The sequence below is a fragment of the Artemia sp. Qi Xiang Cuo genome, chromosome 4, assembly GCF_049724085.1.
Source record: "Artemia sp. Qi Xiang Cuo chromosome 4, ASM4972408v1, whole genome shotgun sequence".
Classification (NCBI taxonomy): Eukaryota; Metazoa; Arthropoda; class Branchiopoda; order Anostraca; family Artemiidae; genus Artemia; species Artemia sp. Qi Xiang Cuo.
Window position 1 is genome coordinate 58,235,144 of NC_142797.1, and position 17,684 is coordinate 58,252,827.

A 17,684-nucleotide genomic window follows, 5' to 3' on the forward strand; every position below is an offset into this window, starting at 1 on the left:
ACCTTAAACTATCCTTAGGGAATTATTCTGGAAAACATTTGACAAATATTCCACAGCTTTACGAATCGCTCCTGTTTCAGCCACACTTGACCACTGTCATTACCGTGGCTTCCGATATCGGCTAGTAAATGCATACATTTAACTACAGAGCTAAATAATCAACATTCATCGGTAGCAATTCACAAAAATGTAGGGGGCGGAGCAAACATTTTCAAACATTTTTCTTGATTTTTGTTTTATGAAAATACAAAAAAAGGTATTTTTTAACATGTGGCATTTTTTTCAATTTTTTTTTATGAAAATTCTAAAATATCAATCTTTCCGTCTTCAAATGGTAGTAAATTAACAATAATCAAAATAATACTTAAGCAAAATCTTATCAGACAATGATCTCTAAATTGTGAGACGTAGGGGGTTCAGGTTTTGTACATACCACGTCTTCTCGTCTCGTAGCGCTGAACTTCACAAACATTTAACAAATTTTATTGCAAACCAAAAATAGTTAAAATATCTAGCAGGATATTGTGATGGGCTAAAAATATATTTTTTCTAAAATGAAAATATGAGATTTGAACCATTTTGGAGATAGGATTGTTACCAGGCTTATCATACGCATTTGGAGATACAATTTGGAGATAGGATATCATACACATTTCGAATGAAACTAGTTGGCTAGTGCACCAAACGACAACTCGGGAATCACAAAATTTCTCGACTCGAAGAACTAACCCACTCTTAATTTTATTAATAAAATTAGAAAAAGTTTATCTTAGGTTTCCTTTTACCTAAGAAATATAGTCGTAATTTGGACTTCGGTAAATGGACGGGGCTGCCTGAAAACATCTTACCATGTTTTACCTGATATTAAGCAAATTGTCTTACAGTATTAATATTGGGTTAGTGCTCAGAGGGGATCTAGGAATAAAATGATGAGACAGAGAATGTTAATTAGTATGGTTAAATATTGGGAAAGGGTGTCATCAATAGAACATAATAGGCTAGTTAAACAATCATTTTTAATGATATTTCAAGATAGGTGGAAGGATTCGTGGCCAAATTAGATGAAGAATGTATTACACCATACAAGACTAGGTAATTGATGGACCGATGGAAAGGGGATAGAAGAGATGGTAGGGATTGTATTTAGGTTAGTTGCTACTAGGCTAGAGTCTCGGGAAGCTCAGGCTTGACAAGCTGAGAAGGCCACCTCGCCGTCCCTTGGGCTATATGCGGAGGTCAAGAAGAATTGCGGCGAAACAATTTACATAAAAATTGGATTGGCTCCGGAAGATTTGAAATGGGTAATGTATGTAAGGGGGGATTTTATGCCTCTTAGAGAACTTAGGAAATATTTAGGGAGGGATAGATTGAGGGATGCTCCTTACAGTTGACCTATGTGCCGAGAGATGGATGGGTCTTTGTATCATTTCTTAGGGGAATGTAGGGAGTTGAGGGAGTTGCCCTTGGAAATATTTGGTAGGGAGGCCAGGGGGAGAGATTGGATTTTGGAAATTTGAGAAATAGGAGTTACTTAAACATAGATAATATTGGAAATTTCGTCTTGGTAGGTATGAGTTATCGTGATGATTTTCTTAAATAATCTGTTTTATTGTCTTTTCAGTCCGTGTTTTGTTGCTGTATTTTTTCGCTTGTTTTGTGTATGTCACCTTGGCCCAATTGGGCTTTCGTGTGAATGAATCTATCTATCTATCTATCTATTAAAGCGTTATTCTTTGTGAACAAGTTCAACCCTGCATAGATTGTCAAAGTCTAGTGGTATTTCGAAAAAAAAAAATTAAATAAAAGAAATAGTAAAGAGATAAAGACAATTTCCAAATAGTTTGAAATTAAATTAATTATTTCTGTAAGGGTTTACGACTGATATACTGTTTGAATCAACTAACTTAATTTGATAAGGTAGTACTTATTACATGGTTTAGAAAGCATCGATTTTTAACGACTGAAGAAAAGCAGAGTAACAGTTAAAATGATTTTTTCCTAAAATTCTTTTGAAATAGGTGATGAAATTCATTTTTACACTATACCAGATATGACAACAGGCTCTTACGCAGAACTTCATTTTTGTGAAAGCCAGTTGGTCCAAATTCCAGAAAAAAGGTCAATTGAATTGTGAATGTGGTGACAATCGGGAGAACCGGGGTATTTCATGAGGTTGTACGGTTGAAAGAACCCTTACTGTTCTTTACTTACTTTGAATACATACTTTGAGGTTGTCTGTTTTATTAATTGGAGAGATGGGGTCATTTGAACCCCCAGCCTCCCTCGATTTTTGTTTTTTTTATTAAAAAAACGGAATTGCCCCCCCCCCCTCTAGATTTTGAAAAATAAATTGTTCAAAACTAGATTTTGAAAAATAACCCCCCCCCCCCGAATTTTCATGAGTTGATGACACTGAAGGCTACATATGCTACAATTTGTCAAGAGAATCTAGCTGTTCTGCTTTCTAAGACATTTTTAAGGGTTTTAAATTCTGTTTTCTGTTACTTTTTTATGTAAATTATCACTTCAGGAGCTATGTATAATGACTAATTTTATCTTTTCCAAGGATTCCAAATCCCGCTAATGTAAGGTTCAAAACCCATCTAATTGTAGATGACTGTTGCTATTTTTAGTAACTCTAAAGTCAATCTCTTTGGCTTAAAATTTGGTCACTGTGGGTTCTGTCTCACTTTGAATTTTCATCTGTTTCTCATCTTCAGCTGTTTTTCTTCAACGCTTTTGAGTTTTCCCTCTTTTATTTGTATTTTAATCTGGTTACTGTCTTTTGGTTAGTTACAATTTTCTTCTGTTTCTTTTCATTTCCTCCTGTTTCTCATTCTCCTCCTACTCCTCAGTGTAGGTTTCATTTTTTTTTCTTTGCCAACCCTAGCTCTCCACTATCCATCTCTTTCATGCTTTCGATTTTTTTTTCATTGAGATGGGATGGATGGTTTCTACATTTCTGGTACAATTTCTTCGCAAGGAGTGACAGTATTTTTAAATTCCTCAAAACATTCCGCATTAAACTAGAAAAAAAACTGAAACTCAGTATGTGATCAAATAAGAGGAGTAAATGAAAAATCAGATGAAAATTTGCTAACTTTTTTTAGAGGGTGGTAATTACACCCCTTAGCCCCCCCCCCCCTAACCTCTTCCATTAAGTATGGATAAAATATACTAATGATATAGCACTTGATTTGTTATCAATATGGTTAAGAACAGAATTGTATCGGAGTCAGCACTGTGAAGTGGAATTAGAACCGGTATCGAATTTGAAAATTTTTGACATCGTCCCATTACTCGAAGCTGAACGGTATACAGTTTATTTATTTATTGTTCATATTGTGACCATGTGTCAACGCCAGAAGGGTTGATAACAACGAATACTTATTCAAATACATATTAGCTGAAAAACTTCGGTTGTATAATCTAATCACCATAATAGAAAAGTAGCCAATTAGAAACAATTGAATGTCAGTTATGCACGGTCATCCTGCATTTTTTGGGTTTCAAGAGTAAATAACTATGGAAATATGCCCACAAGAACATATCCAGGATTTTTTCTGGAAGTGGAGGGGGCTACAAAAAAAAACTTTAAGAAAAACGCATCATAACTTAATATTAATCTTTGTTACGTTTTTCCGAGTAAGACAGACATTTCGGGGAGGAGGGGGGGGGTCAAACCCTCTACTCCCCTCCTCTGGACACGGCCTTTTATGTCCATGAATTTTATGGCGTGATACATATAATCCGTGGCCTTGTTAATACATCAAAAACTAAAGCACGAGTAGGCTCGTTTAGAGGACAAATAAAGTTAGCGCACTGAAACTCATTGTCTATGATTCACAGTTTACTTAAAATATGTAGTTCACAAAGAGTAGTGGCAGCCGAAATCTGGGACAATATATAGATAAGTAGGAGAAGAATAACCGTACACCACTGCATCAGCTGCGGTAAATCAATAGTTGTTAATTGACATTTTTTGTAAAATCAATTTACAACCCACTCAATCAAATTAAACAGGTTGTATGGGTTGGTCCAATCCGCTGTATCTCAACTTATTCGGTTCTTAAGATATTTAGAAGACTAAAAAAAGAAAGAAAGAAAAAAGTACCAAGGCCTCTTTTCTCACCCTTAAAAATAGCCAGGAAATGGACCTTTGGTATCAAAAATTAGTTCTCCCGTATCTTTGATTCCAAAAAGAACCTTTCTTATTCAGCAGTTCGTCGTTTATTACAACATTTTTGTTAACGTTAATTTTGTAAATACCATGTTTTCAGTTTTTCCACACTTGTGTAAAAGTAATTTAAGTAAAATACAGCCATTCAAATTACTACTGCAAACATGGACATTGCTAACCTTGTCTTTAATTCCCTACGAACAAATCTTTTAACATACTATTTTTGGCCTATAATTTTGAACCGCTGCGTTATTTGCAATGAGGATTTGGCAGTTTAAGCAGTCGAAGGAGGAGCTCAGATGAGACAATTTCCTAACATTTCCCCAAAACAATAGGGCTCGAATCTGCATGAGTTTTTTCGACTTTGAAATTATCACCAACACAATGGGAGGCATTTTTCTCAGAGCGAAACAACAAGTCTCTTGTTGCATCAAAGAAAAGAGGTAACAAAAGAGAGAAAGCCCTTGAAGACTGGTTTAATACTGCATGTGGATAATGAAGAAAAAGAAAAAAAAAGAAGAGACAAAGAAAAACTGAAATTCACTTAATGAAACAAAAATTTTGGACGTGAATACGAATCAACACAAGAGATGAATGGTTGCAAAAGTTCTGTGAGTATGTCCGTGTAATCTAATAGATGGATAAAATTCGTTTTACAACAGACTTACAACCTCAGAATTTTGAACAGCAAATTGATAAGTTTATCTCTCTCCACCCCTGCCCCTCAAGAAAATGAACTCAGAATTTCTCCAATTTTGACCCCCTTCATCTATGAAAGAGGCTCTGACCTCTAGTATTATTTATGAACGATGACAAAAAAAGAAGAGAAAAAGATAAGGAAAAAAGAGGCAATCCAATCATTGAAAGTATAGCAGCCGTCAAAAACCAAAGTCCATTCTTTTCAAAAATAGTTTTTGAGCAAACACAGTTTGTTGAAAATTATGCAAGAAAATTATTGCTAGTATCGTGTTTAAACAAAAGATTAATATTGAGTTTTATGACTACAGTAATTGATACAGCAGAGGGAATTTGGTAATATTTATCTCAAAGACCGTCTTGAAGCGAGCCTAATATTGATACTGGACGAAAAAAGTACTCTAATAAGCTTTAAGTTTGGAAAAATTCCAATTCTGTAAGACTTATTCTCAAAAAACCTGTGCTATAAGACTCCGACTCCAGGTTTCAAATGTACTTGAGATAAGGGTATAGCTAATCATTTTGGAACAATGATTTTCCAACATTACAACTATTTTGTATTCAAAAGTACGATGCACGCAAGAAAATAAACACATAAATCCCTCTATGAAATTCAAACAAGACAAACCAAACTGATTCTAACCAATCAGATCCTATTTATAGGTCTTGTGACTTCAGGATTGGCTATCAAAAACAGAGGAGTCATGTTGATTTTCTTTGTTCTGTGACAACTTCGTTAAAAATTTCCAGCTTTCTAACAGAAATTAATCAATTTGTGTCTTAACAGCTTTTCAATTACAACCATCATTATTGTTATTTATCGTTATAGCATTCCACCGTTCATTCACAAGAAAAAAAAACAAATTTGCAAAGCTACTCAACTAAAAGATACATTTTTCAAAATTAGGATATATCCTTATTATTGGACAAAAAGCCTAAATTTGTTTTGAAAACATCATATGATTCAAGAAAAAATTCAAGAAAAAGAAAAAAATAGTATAGTTACAAAAACAGGGCTGGCTTCCTTCTTCTTAACCCTAATGCAAACCATAGTTGGATCACTGTCCCCTTCCTGACACTCCAAATCCCGTAGGCTCAACACAGCCTCTGGTGTATCCTCAATTCCATCAAGAAATAATAAAACCTAAAATTTCGTTTTTATTTTATTAATTTATTAAATCAAAGCAACATATATAACGTATTAAAATTCAGATACAACATAATACAATAACCATAACGAATCATAAAAAGGCGTACTACAAAGAACAAAATAGAAAAAAAAGCTATATATATTTTCTTGACATCATGCCCAAAGCTAAAAAAGGATATTTAACACTTAATATGGTTTTACATAAAAAAAATATGTAGAATTAAATTTTGGACAAGTGACTTTTTAGGACTTAAAAGTGATTTTTTTTTTAATGACCCTGCCTGGCTGAAAAATTTGTCCTAATTTTGTATATAGCAATAAGATTTGTACAAATTTTCTATCCTATGCATGGACAGCTTCTCCTTTCTCTATGAAGTAGAGTGCCTCTCAAAATAATTATATAAGTGCTGCATTTTATTTCTTTCCTGTCTTAAATACTATCCAAGCATACTTCAGTGTATATTTAAAAAACTAAATATCATATTTGAATATCAGCGGATATTTCAACTTCAAAAGAGTTGAGTTTTAAGCATAATACCAATTTCTTTCATAAGTCAATGCTTTTAATTTTAAGGAGATAAAAAAATAATATTTATAAAAATAAAAATAGAAACTTGACATATCAAAAATAGGAACTATTCAAATTAGACTTCCTCCTATTTTCTTTCTTCATAAAAGAATAGTATTAGCAGATTTGCAAGGGGATATCAGGAGCGAGGCAATTTTTGAGAATTTTTTAGTGGGTGAGGGAGGGTTGAAAGTAAGGAAAAAGACGGTTTGTCAGAAGACTGAAACAAACTGTCCATTTAAAACAAAATGTACACCAGGCTATGTAAATTTCTACGTTTCTTGGGGCACAGTGAACAACTACCAGAACCCTTCATCTTTCCCTGATGGTAACCCCAATGATCCAGTATTGTCTCTAATTAATGAGGCAAAGTCAGAGTTTTCATTTTTTCTGCCCATCTAAATGCAGTTACAACCAAAGTATGAATGAAAAATAAACATTTTTAGAAAAGATTCTTATGTAAGCATACATAGCTAAGATACGACAAATGTAAATAAAAATAATAATAAATCTCAACAAGTAATCGCGTAAACAAGATAAACAACAACAAAATCAACTTAAGAAAAGCAACAACGCATAAAATTGACCTGTGCATAGAAATTTTATTCAGAATGGGGGGGGGGGGGTAAATTCCTCAACAGAGAAAAACTTCTTCCTTTTAGTTTAAGTTTATTTGTTGTTTACACAACAAGCCATAAGGCAAACAACTATTGGTAATAAATAAATAAATAAAAACAGGTTAATAAATATAAAACAATGATTATAAGCCGGTTCTAGCAGAGGAAATGTGTAGCCATTGCCAGCATACATAGAATAAAAACGTTAATACATTTTGAATAGTATCAAATTAAAAAAAAGCTTGTTACCTACCTCACTTAACACCACAAAATAGTAACTAAAGTTTAACTTTCAGTTTACTGAAAACTTCTTGGAATGTAACAAAAGTTGGTTCGTAATTGAAAGCGTTATACCCATTGCTTTTCAATACATTTAAAATTCAATAATTTACCTTTCAACAGTCAAAATTATTCAGAGTAAGTTGAAGAAATCCTTACTGTATTTTCCACAAATATGGTACGAAAGATACCCAGAGGCGGCGTCAACTGGAGGAAGGGATCATGTGCCTCCCTATATTTATTGCCCTCCCCCTAGATTTTTCGAAATACCTTTTTTGAGGCATTTTCACTGAAAATATATAAATTTTGTAGCCCATAGATTTAGAAAAATACATTTTTCTCCCGTCCCCCCACATATCCTTTATTGAACTGAAACCACTGGAGATACTACCTCACAGTTGTAATTTTTTCATTATTATTACTTTTATCTTAACTTGGCCCTTAAGGAAGTCCAAATATTCTTAAAAATATCATTAATTAAGCCAGCTTTAGAAAGTCTCTCTTCTCTTTAAATTTTCTTCAATTTTATGAACACATGGAATGATCTATAAAGCGACAAATGCAATTCATGGAATATGTCATTGGAATGCATTTGACTGGCAGAATGTCAAAGGTTATGTTCCAGAACGTACTTATCAATAATGATACTAAGTATTTGTAATTAATTTCAAGCTAAAATGACAGATTAAAACAAATTTAGCCCGTAAAATACTCATGATACATAAAAAGGCCCAACATTGTAGTCTAATCTGCACTTATAACAATACAAATTAATTATAAGTTTTGTTTTCCATCGTCCCAGAACACAAACAAGAGTAAAAACAAATAAGCATTAGGCTAATGGCAATTGAGCTCTAGAACACAGAGAGTCTCCATTTGCTATTAAAAATAGTTGAATGTTTTTAGAACCCCCTATTTAGCACCAATAATAGATGGAAGATTAAAGTCACTACATCCTCGACTGAATTCATGCTTGTGGTTTGATTGGAACTCAAATTAATGATGCAAGAATACACCAAGAAGCAGCACCAGGAGGTTTCAAAATGATAATAGTTAATTTATTACTTCAAGAACTTCAATGATTAAAAAATTTTCATGTCACTCATACAGCCTTATAGGTAATGAGAGAGAGAGAGAGGGAGAGAGAGAGAGAGCGAGAGAGACAGAGAGAGAGAGAGAGAGAGAGAGAGAGAGAGAGAGAGAGAGAGAGAGAGAGAGAGAGAGAGAGAGAGAGAGAGAGAGAGAGAGAGAGAGAGAGAAAAAAAAAAAACATCAATACGAGTAATAATGCTAAGTTACTTCCAGAACTTAGGGCGTCTAGGTCTGGTCATGTGGCATTTAGAATGCACAAATCGATATGTGAATAGAAACCATTTCCGGTAGAACTACTGAGGTGAGATGCCACATGATGAGGTGAGATGAGATGCCACTGAGGTGAGATGCCAGTAGTTCCGGTAGAACTACTGAGAACTCATCATGAAACCAATCCACCTGAGACAACAGAAATGCAAATGATGCATCCACCCTACTGTGCACCCTGTTGGGTGCACATCCACCTCACTGAATTCAGAGCTTGATTCTTTATTCAATCACATGAAGTTGCTACTTGCTTTAAATATTGTTCTTATAGAAATTCTTGCCATTCATTTCTAGGATGTGCTGTTTTTCATTCGGCCCCAAATGGATTGCAAAAACCATAAATGCTGACAGACTACAAAGCCTGTAAATTTCTACGTTTCTTGGGGCACAGTGAAACAACTACCAGAACCCTTCATCTTTCCCTGATGGTAACCCCAATGATCCAGTGTTGTCTCTAAGTAATGAGGCAAAGTCAGAGTTTTCATTTTTTCTGCCCATCTAAATGCAGTTACAACCAAAGTATGAATGAAAAATAAACATTTTTAGAAAAGATTCTTATGTAAGCATACATAGCTAAGATACGACAAATGTAAATAAAAATAATAATAAATCTCAACAAGTAATCGCGTAAACAAGATAAACAACAACAAAATCAACTTAAGAAAAGCAACAACGCATAAAATTGACCTGTGCATAGAAATTTTATTCAGAATGGGGGGGGGGGGGGGGGTAAATTCCTCAACAGAGAAAAAATTATTCCTTTTATTTTAAGTTTATTTTTTTTTTAAACAACAAGCCAAAAGGCAAAAAACTATTGGTAATAAATAAATAAATAAAAACAGGTTAATAAATATAAAACAATGATTATAAGCCGGTTCTAGCAGAGGAAATGTGTAGCCATTGCCAGCATACATAGAATAAAAACGTTAATACATTTTGAATAGTATCAAATTAAAAAAAGCTTGTTACCTACCTCACTTAACACCACAAAATAGTAACTAAAGTTTAACTTTCAGTTTACTGAAAACTTCTTGGAATGTAACAAAAGTTGGTTCGTAATTGAAAGCGTTATACCCATTGCTTTTCAATACATTTAAAATTCAATAATTTACCTTTCAACAGTCAAAATTATTCAGAGTAAGTTGAAGAAATCCTTACTGTATTTTCCACAAATATGGTACGAAAGATACCCAGAGGCGGCGTCAACTGGAGGAAGGGATCATGTGCCTCCCTATATTTATTGCCCTCCCCTAGATTTTTCGAAATACCTTTTTTGAGGCATTTTCACTGAAAATATATAAATTTTGTAGCCCATAGATTTAGAAAAATACATTTTTCTCCCGTCCCCCCACATATCCTTTATTGAACTGAAACCACTGGAGATACTACCTCACAGTTGTAATTTTTTCATTATTATTACTTTTATCTTAACTTGGCCCTTAAGGAAGTCCAAATATTCTTAAAAATATCATTAATTAAGCCAGCTTTAGAAAGTCTCTCTTCTCTTTAAATTTTCTTCAATTTTATGAACACATGGAATGATCTATAAAGCGACAAATGCAATTCATGGAATATGTCATTGGAATGCATTTGACTGGCAGAATGTCAAAGGTTATGTTCCAGAACGTACTTATCAATAATGATACTAAGTATTTGTAATTAATTTCAAGCTAAAATGACAGATTAAAACAAATTTAGCCCGTAAAATACTCATGATACATAAAAAGGCCCAACATTGTAGTCTAATCTGCACTTATAACAATACAAATAAATTATAAGTTTTGTTTTCCATCGTCCCAGAACACAAACAAGAGTAAAAACAAATAAGCATTAGGCTAATGGCAATTGAGCTCTAGAACACAGAGAGTCTCCATTTGCTATTAAAAATAGTTGAATGTTTTTAGAACCCCCTATTTAGCACCAATAATAGATGGAAGATTAAAGTCACTACATCCTCGACTGAATTCATGCTTGTGGTTTGATTGGAACTCAAATTAATGATGCAAGAATACACCAAGAAGCAGCACCAGGAGGTTTCAAAATGATAATAGTTAATTTATTACTTCAAGAACTTCAATGATTAAAAAATCTTCATGTCACTCATACAGCCTTATAGGTAATGAGAGAGAGAGAGAGAGAGGGAGAGAGAGAGAGAGCGAGAGAGAGAGAGAGAGAGAGAGAGAGAGAGAGAGAGAGAGAGAGAGAGAGAGAGAGAGAGAGAGAGAGAGAAAGAAAAAAACATCAATACGAGTAATAATGCTAAGTTACTTCCAGAACTTAGGGCGTCTAGGTCTGGTCATGTGGCATTTAGAATGCACAAATCGATATGTGAATAGAAACCATTTCCGGTAGAACTACTGAGGTGAGATGCCACATGATGAGGTGAGATGAGATGCCACTGAGGTGAGATGCCAGTAGTTCCGGTAGAACTACTGAGAACTCATCATGAAACCAATCCACCTGAGACAACAGAAATGCAAATGATGCATCCACCCTACTGTGCACCCTGTTGGGTGCACATCCACCTCACTGAATTCAGAGCTTGATTCTTTATTCAATCACATGAAGTTGCTACTTGCTTTAAATATTATTCTTATAGAAATTCTTGCCATTCATTTCTAGGATGTACTGTTTTTCATTCGGCCCCAAATGGATTGCAAAAACCATAAATGCTGACAGACTACAAAGCCTTGTCTTTTCTTTCCTTCGTCTTCTTTTGGGAATAAACAAGTAAAGATATAAATGCTTTCTGAGTCACTTCCTTCATTTGTAAATGGATAACTTTTTCGAACATCTTCCCTTTCAATTTCTCCAGGCTGAGGTTTTCATCCAAGCAATTTGTTTTCATCCAAGAATAAAACAGAAAATACGTTTCTTCTAGATATATTTCAGCTCAGATATACAAACAAAAAAACGACACGAGGCATGGATTCACAGGAACCAGCTCCTACAATGCAAAAGGGCAGGGCATATTTGAACAAAAAAGGAATACACGAATTTAAAAGTAAAATTTTAATCAGGACAGTGTAGAGGTCCCGAAATTGTGCCTTCGGGACGAGGCGATAAATGCAGGCCCAGCAGTACGGACCCAAAACTATAAAAATAACCCGTATATAACAGAGGCTCTACTTGTATCATTCTATTGAAAATTGGACATGTGAAGAGACGAAATTAAACTTAAAAAAGATTTCTACATGGAAGTACACATAAATGTAGCACGTGCTACAGTGCTACACATGATGGAATAGTACTAATATAGCATTTTCGTGTTACATGTGGCAGCTCTGTTCCTAATTCCCCGGCGCCTAACGCTAAAGTATAACTTTTCTATAACGGCGGTTGAAAATATACATCGCTGAAAATTGCAAAAATGGATTTTCATCTCAGAATTTGCTTCCTATGTGGGAGGAGGGTAGGGGGGCTTTGAGAAAGCGTTTCTTTATTGAGACTAGAAGACACGAGGCCCGGATTCTTGGAAATTAGCTCTTAGAATACAAAAAGGAAAAAATAAACAAAAAGGGAGCAAGACGTAAATACAAGCTAAAATTGGTATTATTTTTTCCATTTTCTATAGTGGATCATTCTACGGATGATTTTACTATAATGATATTGAACCTATAAAAGCGTATTCTAAGAAATGAATTGGACGAAGACTTCGAAGTTTTACTGTTTTCCTTTACACGTAAATAAAAATTATACAACATTCATGTCACAAAAAAGAGCTATTCTAATACTGAGTGCACAGACTGTTGTAGAAACTCGGTTACTAAATGGACATGAAGCCCCTAATATGTCTTTACTTTGTCGTGAAAATTCACATAAGTAGTCCCAAAAATCCAATAGCACTATAGTTTAATTTCCATTCAAATTATACAAGAATCAAAATATCCTTGTTTAATTTTTTGACAGTTGAACAGATTTTATTCATGATTGAACAATCTTATTCAGGATTGAACAGATTTTATTCAGGATTGGAAAGATTTTATTCAAGACTGAACAGATTTTATTCAGGATTGAACAGATTTTATTTAGGATTGAACAGAGTTTATTCAGAAACGAACAGATTTTATTAAGGATTGAATAGATTTTATTCAGCATTGAACAGATTTTATTCGGGATTTAACAGATTTTATTCAGGATTGAACAGATTTTATCAGGATTGAACAGATTTATATTCACGATTGAACATTTTTATTCACGGTTGAACAGATTTTATTCAGTATTGAACAGATTTTATTCAGGGTTGAGCAGATTTTATCAAGGATTGAACATATTTTATTCAGGATGGAAAAATTTTATTCAGAATTGAACAGATTTTATTCAATATTGAACAGATTTTATTCAGGACTGAACAGATTTTATTCAGGATTGAACCGAGTTTATTCAGGATTAAATAGATTTTATTTAGGATTGAACAGATTTTAGTCAGGATAGAACAGATTTTAAGCAGCATTGAACAGATTTTATTCAGGATTGAACAGATTTTTATTCAGATTTAACAGATTTTATTCAGGATTCAACAGATTTTATTCAGCATTGAACAGATTTTATTCAGGATTGAACAGATTTTATTCAGGATTGAACAAATTATATTCACGGTTGAACAGATTTTTCAGGATTGAACAAATTTTATTCAGGATTGAACAGATTTTAGTCTGGATTGAACAGTTTTATTTGGGACTGAACAGATTTTATTAAGGATTGAACAGATTTTATTTGGGACTGAACAGATTTCATTCAGGATTGAACAGATTTTATTCATTATTGAACAGATTTTTCAGGATTGAACAAATTTTATTCGGGATTGAACAGATTTTATTCGGGATGGAAAAGATTTTATTCGGGATTGAACAGATATTATTCAGGATTGAAGAGATTTTATTCTGGATTGAACAGATTTTATTCAGGATGGAACAGATTTTATTCAGGATTGAACAGATTTTATTCAGGATTGAACAGATCTTATTCAGAATTGAACAGATTTTATTCAGGATTGAACAGATTTTATTCAGGATTAAACAGATTTTATTCAAGATTGAACAGTTTTTTTCAGGATTGAACAGATTTTATTCAGGATTGAGCATTTTTTCCTAAACTTTTCCAGATATATGCGGCTGTGATAATTTCAACCATCAGATTTCATTTTTGCTGTTCTTGGTACTTCAAGGACATGAAACTCCAAGAAAATATCTCTAATATAGAGCCTCATATACTTTCTGGAATTGAATGCAAAGCAAATTGTGAGGCTGGCCATTTTTCAAATTATATTCACATATGTATTAGATCTAATCTAAAAGATAAGTCATAGTATTTTTTATGGCATGGTAGTACTAAGATAGCTTTACCTCTTCTGTTAGAACTAGAGTAACTGCTGTAAAAACTTCACGTGAGGTAACTCGCATTGCATCAAAAATATACAATTCGTTTTTCCTTCCCAAGAGTAGCGAGGAGCACAATTTCTGACGAATTTTCACTTCTGAGTTCTTTTCTTCTGATATCTCGTAAGAAAAAGGCGGATGGACGACCTGAAAAATATTCAACGATTTAAGGACATAAAAAGAAATAAAAACAACACTTTTAACGGATCTTGAACACATAAAGGAAAAAACAACAGAATATGGAAAACAACAAGAACAATTAAAGATACAAATCAATATAGCTGGACCAAAATAAAACAAATGGTTATTCCTTTTTTAAGTCCAGCATATAATCCCGATTTTAATTGCAGGTACAAACACTAAATAGTAAAACAGATAGTCGCGAAAAAAAAAACGATTATACCCTAAAGGTCCCCCATTTCCATTGCACTTTTACGAATAAAACGTCAAATAAATCAGCCAATTGGGAATCCTGTATTCCTGGGCTGTGCTGAAAAAGTCGTTTTGCAGCTTTATTGGCCGATTTCTATTCCAGTTTGTCGGTATAACACCAAATGAAACAGGGGCGTAAAAGAAGAATAAAAATAGCAGCTGTAGACCAATAGACCTAAATATGTTGATATCCAAAAGTCACCAACTAATGAAGTAGGTATTATTCATTACGCACTACGACAAAAGCCATCTAGCCGTGAAAATATCCATAACGTCATACAAAAAACTTAGCCAAATGGTATTTGCAAAATAGGTCCAAACCTAATAGTTATAGGAAATACCAAAGGGCTAGAGCATTCTTTTTTTCGCAAGTTTTTGTGGTATTCCAAAGGAAGAAGTAAATATATTTTTTCGCAAATAACACAAGTGTTTGCATACTATAACTTTCGTTTACCTTTTAAGTACATTTGCCCAATAAACAAATCTGAGTTTACAATACCTCCGATGTAAGCAATTTGAAATCATAATAAAAAGTACAAAAGAGCATTGTAAACGGTTGGCAACATTAACCTTTGATTATAGAAGTTATGCACTACTATATTACACCCTGTAAATTTCTAGATTTTGTTTGTGTTTTAACTCAGGAGTTTGAGTCAGTAAGCTAAAAATTGGAACAAACACCATCTTAGAAACATGAGAACCACCTTTTGAGACCAAAATATGTCGGTCCCCCTAAATTTTCAACTATGCGTAAAATATACCTGGTTTTAATTAATATGTTAATGACTACCACAATAAAAAGCAGTACTCTAAATAGAAAGTCGACAAACGAGGGTAAGTTAAAAATTATTCGCTATGTTGACCTAACTCTTATTATATTGCTACTAATGACCTCCGTCCTTGTTTATTTTATTGTTATGCTGACGTGGTCCTGCTATGAAATTTCGATCCTAATTCTATGATTTGTCCTTCTAATATTGCAGATGGACCATGGCTACTCCCTTAGAAGTGCGCACCAATGAAGAATAACGAGCAGTAATCTGATTTTAGGGGTCCGAAGGTGTATCATGGGGTTGCAATTCATCAAAGATTTTCGATATAATTCGAGAACAGTGTATTGGAGAAACGGAGTATCTACAAGCGGATAGAAGAATTCAAAATTGGTTGGACGAGTGTTGCGCATGAGGGAGGAGCCGGAAGACAATAATACGGCCACAAATGATGACTCGTGACATGACAAAATAATGTACAACACATTTGGATTTCATGAAGTCTGCCCAAGATGGGCCCCAAAGCAACTCATAATGTTGCACAAGCGCTTGGACATCTACCAAAAGCATTTGGTTCACCATGCTAACCAAAGTGACGGATCCTTAGACAGAATCATCGCATGTGACGAGATCTGGAACCATGGGGCTGCAATTCATCAAAGATTTTCTATATAATTCGGGAACAGTGTATTGGAGAAACGGAGTATCTACAAGCGGATAGAAGAATTCAAAATTGGTTGGACGAGTGTTGCGCATGAGGGAGGAGCCGGAAGACAATAATACGGCCACAAATGATGACTCGTGACATGACAAAATAATGTACAACACATTTGGATTTCATAAAGTCTGCCCAAGATGGGCCCCAAAGCAACTCACAATGTTGCACAAGCGCTTGGACATCTACCAAAAGCATTTGGTTCACCATGCTAGCCAAAGTGACGGATCCTTAGACAGAATCATCGCAGGTGACGAGATCTGGAACCAACAATACGAGCCGGAGAGTAAACGGTAGAGTTTGCAGTCCTTGATGCACCTTCTAACTGCAAAAAGCGGATCACTGCTCGTTGTTTCTCATTGCTGCAAATTTCTAGTGGAGAGTCCATGATCTATCTGCAATTTGAGAAGGGCAAATTTAAGGAATTTGGGTTGAAAATTCATAGCAGAACCAAAACAGCATAGCAATAAATTAGACAAGGACAGAGGTTAGTAGTAACAAATTAAGAAGAATTATGTGAGCATTGCAGATAAATTTGGCGTATTCTTGTACTTAGTGTAGGCCTATATGAGCGCCTCCAGGACCAAATAAATTAACCTTACAGAAAATTACTGGTAAAACTTGACAAACAGATAAAATTGCTAGTTCAGATTTCTAGGAGCAAATTTAAAGAATTTCTATGTCAACTTAGGTGTTTGAACGAGAAGAATGTTTTTAAGCGAAGTTTCACATGAAGTTAAGCCAAAATACTCAGGGGTGTCAACTTAATATAGAAAATATAGAGGGGGCGGGCAAAGATTTTTGACCTTTCTGGGGGGGCGGGGGGCATTATTGTTTTTTTTCTTTTTTTACGAAAATGAAAAAAAAGGTATTTTTTCCAAATCTAGAGGGAGGCAATCCAGTAATTATTTTATCAAGTAATTTGACACCAACTTGTAAAGTATCCCTAGTCAGCACTAAATGGTCAAAATGTTTTTGGCTCCTTTTGGATATTTCTCAAGAATCTCGTTATGATTTTACATTTTATCTAGTGTTTGAACACTAAAATCCCAACAAAACGGTAGAAAGGTGAGTCGATCGGTTTGGGTTTTGAGCCACCTATATAATCTGGATATGTTGATCACGATAAATCGTACAGGAAAGTAAAAAAAAATTATATACCTGACACAGTTACTGAGATACAATATTGGCAGAAGCATTACTGCTGATTTTACAGTCTAAATATCATCTTTCGTCAAATTAAGATAAAAAACAAGATTCTTTGATTCAAGTTCTAACTTTAAACTTGCTATCACTTAGCTCATTTCCACTCAAATAGTGAAAAAATCCTTAAGACACTGCACCGATTCCAATCCATAATATGAAATTTGAAAAATTCAGCCGAATCTAGGATTTCACTTTCCTTTTCCAATCTTGCCATTTTTTCAATAGCCTATTTGTCTGCAACGCCAAAGCCACATAGTATAAGAAAAAAAGCGCATTTTGGAGCCAAGCTTCATAATTTCAAAATTTTGCAGATACGGTAACCTTAATTTGTGAG

General features: G+C 34.1%; 1 protein-coding gene across 2 annotated transcripts in view; it reads right to left on the bottom strand.

Moving 5' to 3' along the window:
• The window catches only part of Vps13B (vacuolar protein sorting 13B), a 130,954-nt gene that overhangs the window by 19,927 nt on the left and 93,343 nt on the right, over positions 1-17,684 (bottom strand). For both annotated transcript variants that reach the window (XM_089088444.1, XM_089088443.1), the window contains exons 17-18: positions 14,195-14,374; positions 5,883-6,020 (exon numbers count right to left, since the gene is read on the bottom strand). In XM_089088444.1, coding sequence (XP_088944570.1) covers positions 5,883-6,020; positions 14,195-14,374 — 318 coding nt within the window. The remainder of the gene's footprint in view (positions 1-5,882; positions 6,021-14,194; positions 14,375-17,684) is intronic.